At 39.1% G+C, this 13,345-nt stretch overlaps 1 protein-coding gene across 2 annotated transcripts in view; it reads left to right on the top strand.

The window, feature by feature from the left end:
- TIPRL (TOR signaling pathway regulator) overlaps positions 1-13,345 on the top strand; it is a 35,927-nt gene that overhangs the window by 10,304 nt on the left and 12,278 nt on the right. For both annotated transcript variants that reach the window (XM_047783992.1, XM_047783993.1), the window contains exons 3-4: positions 92-191; positions 6,163-6,294. In XM_047783992.1, the coding sequence (XP_047639948.1) occupies positions 92-191; positions 6,163-6,294 (232 nt within the window). The remainder of the gene's footprint in view (positions 1-91; positions 192-6,162; positions 6,295-13,345) is intronic.

The raw sequence follows: 13,345 nt of genomic DNA, 5'->3' as shown, positions 1-13,345 counted from the left end.
TTGTAGAATGAAACTTGGTGTGTGATATATGAATATAGTTCATCTGTATTATTCATCACTGAATCTGATCCTTCTCATTTTGGTGTTTGAGGACGGAGGGTGAACACTCCAAGGAGGTTATTAAACCATATGATTGGACCTATACAACAGATTATAAGGGAACATTACTTGGAGAATCACTTAAGTTAAAGGTAAATCTTATTTTTTGTTTTTATGGTCATTGATTGTCTTGAATTGTTTCAGAATTAGAACTTTCTAGTCATGGGTTATTTTTTTACTGCTGCTTTCATCCTACTTACTTTCTATTGTGGGAGGCTTCAGAGCCTAATGTGAAGGAATTTTGCTTATTGATTGTCAGCATAAAATTTTAAAAAGGCCATGGTGGAACAGTTTTTATTAAAAATGTGGTTGGTAGCAGTGGCAGACTGCCTTAATGTTATCTTTATAAAGAAACAATAAAATGTATATCTGTCTTTGTCTTTTTTTTTTTTTTTTTTTTGTCTTTGCTATTTCTTTGGGCCGCTCCAGCGGCATATGGAGGTTCCCAGGCTAGGGGTCGAATTGGAGCTGTAGCCACTGGCCTACGCCAGAGCCACAGCAACGCAGGATCCGAGCCGCGTCTGCAACCTACACCACAGCTCACGGCAACGCTGGATCGTTAACCCACTGAGCAAGGGCAGGGACCGAACCCGCAACCTCATGGTTCCCAGTCGCATTCGTTAGCCACTGCGCCACGACGGGAACTCCTGTCTTTGTCTTTTTAGGGCTGCACTTGCAGCATAAGAAGCAATAAAGTGTATATCTGTCCTTGGTGTAATGTATTAGGTGATTTAGAAAAAACTTGCTATTGCTAGCTAATAGCTTACAGTTTTACAGATGAATAGCTATATGGGCAAATAGGACTTTGGGTTATACAACTTAAGTTTTTATTCTGCCTGTACTATGTGTGAACCTAGTATGGCTTTAGGCAAGTTATTTAATCTTTCTGATTCTGTTTTATCAGTAAATTGGATAAGCAGAAATATCTACCTCATGGCAGAGTTTGGAGCAATTAATTAATTTCTCATTAATTGTAATTAATTACAGGGTAGCTGTGTAAGCCCTGCTTAACAAGAGATTCACTTCATGGTAAATTAGGAAGGTAGAATCGGTAGGTCTTATATTGGGAGTTTAGCTGCATAGAGCCCTGGATACAGCAGTGAACAATCCCCCAGTCCAGTGGGGGAGGAAGGTTATTTCAATCTGTTGATACTTCATAGATTAATATTCTTTTTACTCCAGACTGTAAAACGTTGCAAGGTGTACAGGCCATTTGATATTTCATTGCAAGGAGTGAAGAAACAAGCTCTTATTTTAACCCTATGCAATAATAATCATGACTTAACTTTGAGGGCTTACTTTCAAAAGCCTCCTGGAGGCTATGAAGTAGGATTAGTTGTAACCAAGGAGCAAGATCCAGGGCAGCAGAGGTGGGGAGTGTGAGAGTAGTAGGAGGTGAAAAGCGTGTGCTCAGTACTGTGTATTGGCACTTCAGCCTGTCATGTAATTTATTCTAAGTATTGCTGACAAATGTCAGCATGACCAACCATTCACTAGTGGTAAGGAGCTCAGGCTTTGGCAGACCTGAGTTCAAATCCCAGCACCATTATTTGATAGCTTGGAAAAGTAGTTTAATCTTTGCTAAGTCTTGTTTCTCACTTTGGTAAACTAGGGATGATATCAGTTGTGAGGTAGTTAATTAAGATTACATATACTAAGTGTTTATAGTACAATGTCTGTTAACACAATATTCTCCAAAAATGGCAGCTTTATTATTATGATATCACATCTCAAATGTCAAGGGAACTAAGTTAATATTATTGAAATGCCAAGAATAAAAGTACGTATATTATCTAGACAGTATTTACTCTTGCTTTATGGTCTAAATAGAGTTGATGAATGTGTTCCTTTATTGCCTTAAACAATAGGGTGACTATTTTCCAGGCAAATTGTTAGGACTTTGTTGCTTAATTCTTAAAATAACCTTGTAGAATAGACATTATTATCCTCATTTTGTAGATGAAGAAATGGGTTCATGATTCTAAAGTATTGGAGTTCCCTTGTGGTACAGCAGATTAAGGATTCTGCATTGTCACTGCAGTGGTTCGGGTCACTGCTATGGCATGGTTTCAGTCCCTGGCCTGGGAACTTCACATGCTGTGAGAGCAGCCCAAAGAAAAAAAGTATTTATCTCTTAGTAACATAATGCCAATACTATAGTTTACTGTTTTTTTTTGTTGTTGTTGTTGTTTTTTTTTTTTTGGTCTTTTTTTTTTGCTATTTCTTTGGGCCGCTTCCGCGGCATATGGAGGTTCCCAGGCTAGGGGTCGAATTGGAGCTGTAGCCACCGGCCTACGCCAGAGCCACAGCAACGCAGGATCCGAGCCACGTCTGCAACCTACACCACAGCTCACGGCAATGCCGGATCATTAACCTACTGAGCAAGGGCAGGGATCGAACCCGCAACCTCATGGTTCCTAGTCGGATTCATTAACCACTGCGCCACGACGGGAACTCCTATAGTTTATTGTTAAGCACATTTATTATATGGAAGATCACTTTCATAGGAACATTAAAAAAATTTTTTTAAAGTATGGTTGATTTATAGTGTTAATGCCAATTTCTGCTGTACCGTAAAGTGACTCAGTTATACATATAATACATTTTTTTTTTTTCCTTTTCTAGGGCCACTTCCAGCGGCATATGTAGGTTCCCAGGCTAGGGGTCGAATTGGAGCTGTAGCTGCCGGCCTACACCAGAGCCACAGCAACGCGGGATCCGAGCCGCATCTGTGACCTACACCAAAGCTCACGACAATGCCAGATCCTTAACCCACTAAGCAAGGCCAGGGATCGAACCCACAACCTCATGGTTCCTAGTCAGATTTGTTAACCACTGCGCCACGATGGGAACTCCAACATATAATACATTTTTTTAATATTCTTTTGCATAATGATCTATCCCAGGAGATTGCATATAGTTCCCTGTGTTATACAGTAGGACCTCATTGCTTATCCATTCTAAATGTAATAGTTTGCATCCATTAACCCAAATTCTCAGTCTATCCCACTCCCTCTCTCTCCCCCTTGGCAACCACAAATCTGTTCTCTCACAGGAACAGTGTTTACATTTAACTTTTTTTTTTTTGTCTTTTTAGGGCTGCACCCGAGGTGGCATGTGGAGGTTTCCAGGCTAGGGATCCAACCGGAGCTATAGCCTCCTGCCTGCACCAGAGCCACAGCAATGTGGGATCCAAGCCCTGTCTGTGACCTACACCACAGCTCACAGACCCTGAGTGAGGCCAGGGATCAAACCTGTGTCCTCATGGATTCTAGTCAGGTTTCTTAACCACTGAGCCATGGTGGGAACTCCACATTTAACTTTTTTTTTAATACCTGAGAATTTTTTGACCTGTAATATTACTTGGGATTTTAAATTATTTAATCCTTCAGCTCTTCCTCAAAGCACTATTCAGAAGCCCTAGTGTGTATAAAAAATTAGGCCTGTGAAGCAGAAGGCACTTTTTATGTACAGTAAGAATATCAAAGAATGATGCATTAGAATGAGGCCTTTCCTTTGCCCTTAATTTCTTGCTTTTTAGTTATTGGGGGCTGCTGGCATGTATGGAGTGTGTATGTGGGCCTATTTAATGTTTTCTCACTCTTTAGGTTGTTTAACCTATTACTGTAGTTGTAGCAGGGTGTAAGGGGCAAGAGCCCGTCACAGAGTTGTACTGACCTAGCTAGATTCATATCCAGCCTTGTCATTTATTGTCTGGGCTATACCAAAGGCACATATCTAAGATTATGATATGAGGATGTTACGAGGAAAGAGGTCAAATGCCTAAAATGTACCTGGCCTATAATAACCTATCAATATTTGGCCATTTTCTTCTTTCCTATTAAGTAAGTAAATTAAATCTGTAGGAAAATAGAAGTAGGAGATTGCCTCTTCTATTGGTACTGTCTTTTAGGAATAAAGCATGCTCAGTGTCCATGTATTTAAAAAAGCTTTTTTTTTTTTCTTTTTCAAAGCTCATTGGAACATTTGCCCAATTCATTCAGTATGATTCACTATCTTGAGCTTTCTTTTTCCTTTTTTCCTTTTTTTTTCACTGCAGTATAAAACCTAGGGAGGAGGTAAGTTTAGATGCGGAAGAGAGAAGGTTGAGAAATACAAAGTTTTAAACATATATATCCCTGTAAATGAAAATTATGTATATAAATAAGTTAAATATAACAAATTTCCCTAATCCATGTGTTATCTAATTATTATTATTATTATTATTTAAAAATTTTTTGGTTGCCCACAGCATGTGGAGGTGCCTGGGCCAGAGATTGAGCCTGCACCACAGCAGTGCCAACGCCAGATCCTTAATCCGCTGAGCCACCAGGGACCACCTAAATTATTTCTTACCTTTTTCTTTCTGACATTTTATAAGAACAAGTAGATAGCAAAACTAATGGGAGTTCCCATTGCGGCTCAGTGGTTAGCAAACCCAGTTGGTATCCATGAGGACAAGGGTTCGATCCCTGCCCTCACTCAGTGGTTTAAGGATCTGGCATTGGGCTATGGTATAGGTTGCAGATGCAGTTTGGATCTGGCGTTGCTGTGGCAGCTATAGTCCCAATTCAACTCCTAGCCTGGGAACTTCCATTTGCTGTAGGTGCGGCTCTAAAAAGAAAAAAAACAAAAAAAACAAAAAGACTGATGGATTCGTGTTCACCAGTCACTTACTGAAAGGCATATATGAAACATTAGTGAAGTAACCACTTACTAGTCAGAAAATTCATGTAATGGTTAATTTTTTGGAAGTCAGGTATATCTATAAGGAGGATTTTTCGAATGTGTTCCTTTGAACTGAAACTAAATAAAAAGTAAGGGATCTAGATGTTGTGTTCATTTAATACCAACTGAAGTTTTATGTTCTTAGGCAGTCCTAGAGGCACTAACATTGGTCTTAAATAGGTCACAAACATGCAAGTGTATTGCTATATGTGTATATTGGAGTAAATTGCAGAGGGCTAAAATGCTATCTGTAGGTGAACATGTAAGAACTATGGACATTTTTTTCACCTCTTGGGAATCATTTACAACTGCTAGTTTCTTTCATAGCAACCTTTCCCCCTACATCACTTAATACTTCCTTAGATCACTTTCCCATAAAATCTGTGTAATCTGTTGAACATCCATTATCATATTCATCTATTTCTTGTCCAGTTTTCTCAAACTACTTTCCATATCTTAATTCTATCCTTGAGTCAAACAAATGACCTAATCAAGCTACTAATTAAAGTAAAATAATAGCTACCATTTACTGAATACTTATGGTTTAATGAGATTTGCTGTGTTTATTTATGATACAACTACATCAAAGAGTAGAAAAGCAGAATATTTTGTAGAGAAATTGGATGCGGTAAAGAATAGTATTACAACTCATACATTCATGCTGCTGTTAGGAGACACTTGGACTTTATGAGTATTGATGTGATCCACCTTGAGATTTTTGGTGCTTTTGTTGTGTTATATATGTTTGTGTCTGGGGGCTGCAGAATACTACATTGAAAAAATTGCCACTATCCTCTAAAGCCACTATCCTCTAAAGCCCACTATCCTCTAAAATTGCCACTATCCTCTAATGCTAGGAGTTTCCCTCAGAATTTCTCTGAAACACTTGTTTGTAGGTTGGGGATCTCAAATATGTAACATCATTCTAATGGGAAAATTTTTTTTTAAGTTCCAAGTGAATGGCTTGAAAGTAGACTTTTACAGCTCAAAATTGCTTCGAACTTCTATGATAGTAGTTCATCACACTAATTTTCAGATGGTTAAATTTCTCATAGTCACAATAGAGCACTTGATCTTAATGTGTTCTATTTAATGATTTTAATATGAAAGATGATGAATTTTACTCTGTATTTTGTGAAGGTGTAATATCAGCCATCCTAGCTTTTTCAGGGACAAGGTATATATCTCATCTTTCCTGTCTGCTGGTGACACCCAAATTTAGAACTGTGTGCTCTGGCTATGCAGAAAAGACAGGTAGGAAAACTGTTTTCCTGTGTTTCTAGCGTCTTAATTTTTTTTTTTTTTTGGTGCCCCTCCTTAACCTTTTTGTTTTAGGTTGTACCTACAACAGATCATATAGATACAGAGAAATTGAAAGCCAGAGAGCAGATTAAGTTTTTTGAAGAAGTTCTTCTGTTTGAGGATGAACTTCATGATCATGGAGTTTCAAGCCTGAGTGTGAAAATTGTGAGTATTGCGAATTTGTTTAAAATTAACTTCTTTCTTCCTTTCTTGCTGTTGGTCAGAAATACAAGACTGACTTCAAATTACACTGTCTTAACATGATGTGTAAAGTTTCGCTTGGGTCTGGAATACATCTTATTAATAATATCCATAATAAAATTTACAACGTCTTAGTATTATTGTTAAGACTTTAGCAAAGAATTTTTTTTTTGTAGACCTGTCTGGCTACTTTGTGGTTTGTTTATTATTTAATTTAAATGAAAACTGTTCCTTGATTTTCACTTTCTGAATTAAAAATGATATTGAAGGGATCTACAGAGAGCACAGTGGATGTCATTTTAAAGAGTGACCCATGTGTCCTAATTTCAGTGCACCTATTTATACTACAATTTAGTCTCCAGCATGGGGGTGGAAAACAAATGACAAGCGTTAATTCACTTCTTTTTTTTTTTTTTAATTTTTTTATGGGAGATTTTCTTTTCTTTTTTTTAATAACAGTTTTATTTTTTATTTTTTTTTGTCTTTTTGCTATTTCTTGGACCGCTCCCGAGGCATACGGAGGTTCCCAGGCTAGGGGTCCGATTGGAGCTGTAGCTGCCAGCCTACGCCAGAGCCACAGCAACGTGGGATCCGAGCCGTGTCTGCGACCTACACCACAGCTCACGGCAACGCCGGATTGTTAACCCACTGAGCAAGGGCAGGGGCCGAACCCGCAACCTCATGGTTCCTAGCCGGATTCGTTAACCACTGCGCCACGACGGGAACTCCTTGTATTCTTTTCTATCAGCAGAGGACAAACTACTTCCATTAACAGTATTATTGGTGGAACATGTTTTAAAAGAATAATAGACTCCTAGCAGTTATTCATACTGTGAGGTTATAATTGGATTTCCAACACTTTCCAGAAAAACTTTGACTGAAACTTTTATTAAATGCCTTATCCTTAACACCTAGCTAAAGAAGGTGATAACCTTCTCTGTAAGGCCTTCCACAGCTCCCCTAGGCAGAGTCAGGTATCCCTTTACCATACTCCTGTAAGTACTTTTTTCACCCCTCAGTTGTAGCACTTACCATAAGGACTGACAAAGTCAAGGACCCTGGAATCAAACATTGTTCTTAGAGAATAATGATTATGGATATTGTGATTTTAATAGTAATAATGATAAAAAGAATGAAAACAGTAAGTCAAAAGCAGCAATAAATTTGTTTTAAAGGAGTTCCCGTCATGGAGCAGCAGAAACGAATCCGACTAGGAACCATGAGGTTGCAGGTTCGATTCCTGGCCTTGCTCAGCAGGTTAAGGATCTGGGGTTGCACAGCTCAGATCCAGCGTTGCTGTGGCTGTGGCTGTGGCTGTGGCTGTGGTGTAGGCGGGTAGCTGTAGCTTCGATTGACCCCTAGCCTGAACCTCCATATGCCATGGGGTGCAGCCCTAAAAAAACAAAACAAACAAACAAAAAAAAATTGTTTTAAAGCCAAGGTTCTCTGTAGAATTGTGGCACTTTGGAATTGTAAGGAATTTTTAGACAGTCATTAGTAAGTCTAGCCTCTGTTTTATAACTGAGGCTCAAAAAGTTAGTTTATCTAAGGTTGTAACACTAATTAGCGACAAAGTTTTCTTTAGATGGTTAGATGGTTAGATATACCATCTAACATATATCATTATTCTAGCATTGTTCACCTGTAACTTAGCCACAGTTTATCTTCTGTGACTTGAATTTGTTCATTCTCCAACTCATTCAGTCACGTACCTTTCCACTTGTCTCTCCGCCTACGGAATTGACTATGTTGAATGTTTATTATGAGTTTGCATATCTGGATGTGCATTTGTATCCAAGTGGGTAGGTATTCTGTGATGTATATAAATGGATAGGTGTGTAGGGAGCACATGTGGCTTTGAAGTTGAAGGAGGTGGAGAGGGTATGGGCATAAATGCATTATGTGTGTACCAGAGTAAATAGTAAGTCTCAAACTGAAGAGTCATCTTAAAGTGTTCTTTCTTCTTACCTAGTGTAACTTTTTAAAAGATATGTGATAGGAGTTCCCGTCGTGGCGCAGTGGTTAACGAATCCGACTAGGAACCATGAGGTTGCGGGTTCGGTCCCTGCCCTTCCTCGGTGGGTTAACGATCTGGCGTTGTCGTGAGCTGTGGTGTAGGTCGCAGACGCGGCTCGGATCCCGCGTTGCGGTGGCTCTGGCGTAGGCCGGTGGCTACAGCTCCAATCGGACCCCTAGCCTGTGAACCTCCATATGCCGCGAGAGCGGCCCAAGAAATAGCAACAACAACAAAGACAAAAGACAAAAAAAAAAAAAGATATGTGATAAAATTGGGTGGTGATGATTGTTGTACAACTATAAATGTAATAAAATTCATTGAGTTAAAAAAAGATATGTGATAGGGATCCATTTTAAGAATGCCTGGAAGGATTCCATTAGGCTAGTAAATTTCCTTTGTTTCTAAGATTATAAGAGTTATTGCTGTAAATAAAATAAATGCCATAATTTCTGGCTTAGAGGTAATGGGGTATGGACAAATAAAATTCTCTTCTATAGAAGCAAAGACTAACCTGGTAAATAGGGAGGTAGATGAGAAACCAGGAATGTAGTGCTTGGGAAGTGAAAGGAGTAGAACTTTCAAGGAGGATGTCATGGAGGTCAGTATTGTGCTGAAAAGAGATCTTATGAGCTTAGAATGGAATGGTGTCCCGTAGACTAAAAAAGTTGTTCATTGGTTTTGGCAATTAGGATATCATTATTCACTTTGGCAGGGTCAATATAAGTTACATGGTTAGGGGGTAAAGGAAAGATGTGTAGGTGGAGACAAAGTGTAGATGTAAACCAAACTTTCCTAAAACTTAGTGGTATAGGAGGAGAAACAGATGTGGCTAAGAGAGAACTTGAGGTTGAAAGAGGGGTTGTATGTGTGTGTTTGTAGTATTTTTGAATATGAGGAAGACTTTAGCATGTTTAGATACTCACAGGAAGGTGTAAAAGGGATAAAAATAGATAAGGGGTAAAAATGGATAGAGTGGGGTTTCCTGGGATGAGTATGGGAGGAAGAGGATGGATTTGAAGCTTTGCTATATGTGAGACTGATTGGAAAAACTCCTTTCTTCAGTGTTTCTCCTTACTCTCACAGTACAACACTTCTGACACCTGATGTGTAAGTTTCTCCCCAAACAATGCAGTTCTGCAACAGAATTGCTGTTGGCCCCAGTTGGATGCCCTGCAATTTAACCCAGTTCTGACGTTATCTACCTGGAAATGGCATCAGATTACACAGGTTAAGGGCGAAGTCCCATGGGTCCACCCTCCTTCCTTTCGATGTCAGTCACAGGTAATAGTAGGTCCCTAGGTTATCCACAGCCTCTGTTCTACTTGGCTACAAATTAGAGGTTCCCATGATGTTCTCTGCCTTAGATTTGACTGTTTGCTAGAACAGCTCATAGAACTCAGGGAAACATTTATGTTTACGAGTTAACTAAAGGATTTTTGTTGAAGGATACAGATGAAGATACACAGGGTAAAGTCTGGAAAGGTCCTAAGCCTAGCAGCTTCTGTCCCTGTGGAGCTGAGGTTTGTTATTCTTCCCAGTATGTGGGTGTGTCACCAGCCTGGAAGCTCTCTGAATCCAATGCTATTGGGATTTTATGGAGGCTTCTTCACATAGGCATGATCCATTACTAATTCCATTTCCAGCCTCTCTCTCTTCCCCAGAGAATGGAGGTGGGTCTGGAAATTTCAAGCTTGTAATCATGGCTTGGTCTTTCTGGGGGCCAGCTCCTATCTAGGAGCCTAACCAGAGTTGCCTCATTAGAATAAAAAGCTTGCTTCTAGTCCTCATCGCTTAGGAATTTACAAGGGTTTCAGAAATCCTGTGTCAGGAGTCAGGAGCAGAGACTAGTATATAATTTTCTATTATCTCACAGACACTGTGCTAAATAATTATCTATATTAGTTCATTTAATCCTCATGAAAATCCTACACATTGAATACTTTCATATCCTTATTTTCATAGTTATTATTAGTAACTTGCCATAGACCACTCATACAGTTTGTCTGGATCAGTTTGTCTTTCTGCCCTTGTTCATAATCTTCTAGGATCTAGATTCACATATGGAAGGATTAACCTTAAGTCAGGAGAGAGATGCTCCTTGCATAGGTAAGAGGAAGAGGGGAACATGACGTACATAAGTCTGCCTCTACGCCAGCGATTTTTTTAATCAGAACACCAGCGAAGTTTTATGAGAATACCGAGGCACATTAGAGATTTAGTTGTCGCAGATTATTTTTAGTTAGGTAAAGCTTTATGAGGAACTTCTTTTAAAAAGGCTTGAATTTTTAAGGACTGTCTTGTGTATTTTCTTAATGCTCTGAATTTGATTTGGGGATGTGGATATATAGATATCTCATTTTCAAAACGTTGTTTGAATCATCTAGGGTAATGGCAGTAGTGCTCACTGCTTTTGTTTGATATTTTAAAACTTGGCTGGAAAACTGCTAAAAAGTTCTTGTTTTACAATTGCAAAACTAGTTGCTTATAAGTGTTAGTAAGTTTATTTAACTGTTTCAGATTTTGAAGTATGTTCTCCACCTTAAAATTTTGTTTTTTGTTTTTGTCTTTTATCTTTTTAGGGCCGCACTCACGGTGTATGGAGGTTCCCAGGCTAGGGGTCTAATTGGAGCTATTGCTCCTGGCCTACGCCAGAGCCACAACAACACCAGATCCAAGCTGCATCTGCAACCTACACCACAGCTCACGGCAACGCCGGATCGTTAACCCACTGAGCAAGGCCAGGGATCAAACCTGCAACCTCATGGTTCCTAGTGGATTCATTTCCACTGCGCCATGACAGGAACTCCAAAATTTTGGTTTTATTTTAAAAAAAAACCAAACACATAATTTCCTTGTGGTACACTTCTCCAGTGAGAAAGAGTGGATTTAGAGCTCCGTGTGCCACAAAGCTTGGGCTGTTTTGGATTTGCTTAATTGAGTTTATTAATGAGTTTGATAACTTTGTGTGAGTGGCATTACCTATACCTAATTAGAAGTTTGTTTCAGAAATTAATTTTCCTCCTAGGAGTTCCCGTCGTGGCGCAGTGGTTAACGAATCCGACTAGGAACCATGAGGTTGCAGGTTCGATCCCTGCCCTTGCTCAGTGGGTTAAGGATCCGGCGTTGCCGTGAGCTGTGGTGTAGGTCACAGACGTGGCTCGGATCCCGCGCTGCTGTGGCTCTGGCATAGGCCAGTGGCTACAGCTCTGATTAAACCCCTAGCCTGGGAACCTCCACATGCCGCAGGAGCGGCCCAAGAAATGGCAAAAAGACAAAAATAAAATAAAATAAAGAAAAAAGAAATTAATTTTCCTCATGTATTTCTAAATTAGCTTCTCTCAGCATTGTTTGTTTTTAGGTTAGGATTTTGTGTCTTAACCTACTATTGTTGTTAGGGCTTAGTGTTCATAGGATTATGCTCTAACAGAGATCTAAAGAGAAGCTACTTTTGTGCTAATGTTAATTTTTAACTTTCAAAGAAAATTAATTTCATATCTACCAAAATACTGGTGGCACTGTGATGTTCTATAATGGCTTTTATAGTTAATAGTTAATTCCATTCTGAGTAGAGTCAGGAGTGAATATTGTCTGCCTTCTACTCCTGTGTTTTACTGGGCAGGTAGGGATATATCTCTGTATACAAAGAATTCTACAGTGCCCTGTGCAGAGGTAGCTTTTGTTGGACATGTGGTCTCAAAGAATTGTCATATTTTATAGACATAGAGCCCAAGAGACTGTTTCTTTTCTTTTCTTTTTTTTCAGGGCTGCATCTGTGCCATATGGAAGTTCCCAGGCAAGGGATCAAATCAGAATTGCAGCTGCCAGCTTATGCCACAGCCACAGCAATGCAGGATCTGAGCTGCGTCTGCAGCCTATATACCACAGCTCATGGCAACGCTAGATCCTTAACCCACTGAGCTGGGCCAGGGCTCAAACCCACGTCCTCATGGATATTACTTGGGTTCATAATGTGCTGAGTGACAATGGGAACTCCTGGGATTTTCTTTCCATCACCTCTTTTTGTAGATGAAAGAGGAAGAGCCTTCGGGTAGTTCAGTGACATGCTCTAAGTTGGTGGTTCTCAACCTTACCAGACCTGTAGCTCCCTTTTTTTTTTTTTTAACCAAATATTTTCAATTCTCCCTCCCTTTTATTATCCTGCAAGGAATTCATAGATAATATAAGCCATCTTCCTTTATAATAAATCAGCATAATGTCCTAATTATAAAATTAATTATAATTATAAAAGGGAAATTTAAAAATTGATTTAGAATAAATGATAGGTATTTCAATATGTAAATGCATCATATGACTGCATAAGTAGTCAGGTACTTAACTTGCATATTGAATCACTGTGAATGTGACATCTACAAGTGTAGGCTGACAGAGATGCCAGGTATCAGTCAGTGACTCACATCACCTGATCAAGACTGCCATTAGTGATGTAATTTTTCAAAATGGTGAACAAGGCTTAGTGAAATGTCAGATAAAACACAGATAAAACAGTTTAATCTTACCTTGATTTACATGGTAATTACCTTCTTGGAAACTGAGTGGATTTTGTATTTATATGTAAAATGGAGTTAGGCTCAAAGATAAGAAATCAGTTTTTTCACCCACAGAAAAGTCAGGTGAGATATTTGGAAGTTTTGTGGGGTGCAGAATTGGACTTTGTGGCATAGGATCATCTTGGGCATTACAGAATGTCTAATGTCTCTGGTCTTTAACTGCTGAATATTAGTATTGGTTGCTCGTCATTGTGACAGTGAAAAATACCCTCCTCACAAATTTCCAAATGTCCCCTTGTAGAGAACTACTGCCTCAATATATACAGTTGAATTATTGAATTGAGGTTAGAGCTTGTGTCCTTAGTCTTAATCTCGCCATTGTGCCATGTTGAAATGATACTTCTACTTGATTCATGTATTGTGCGCAGTATGACTGTTAATAACTCATTTTGAAATTTGAAGAAATGTTGCAAATAATTCTTTCTAATAA

Source organism: Phacochoerus africanus, chromosome 6, assembly GCF_016906955.1.
Source record: "Phacochoerus africanus isolate WHEZ1 chromosome 6, ROS_Pafr_v1, whole genome shotgun sequence".
Lineage (NCBI taxonomy): Eukaryota > Metazoa > Chordata > Mammalia > Artiodactyla > Suidae > Phacochoerus > Phacochoerus africanus.
Note: the sequence above shows the minus strand (reverse complement) of the source record. Positions and strands in the feature narration are given on the sequence as shown.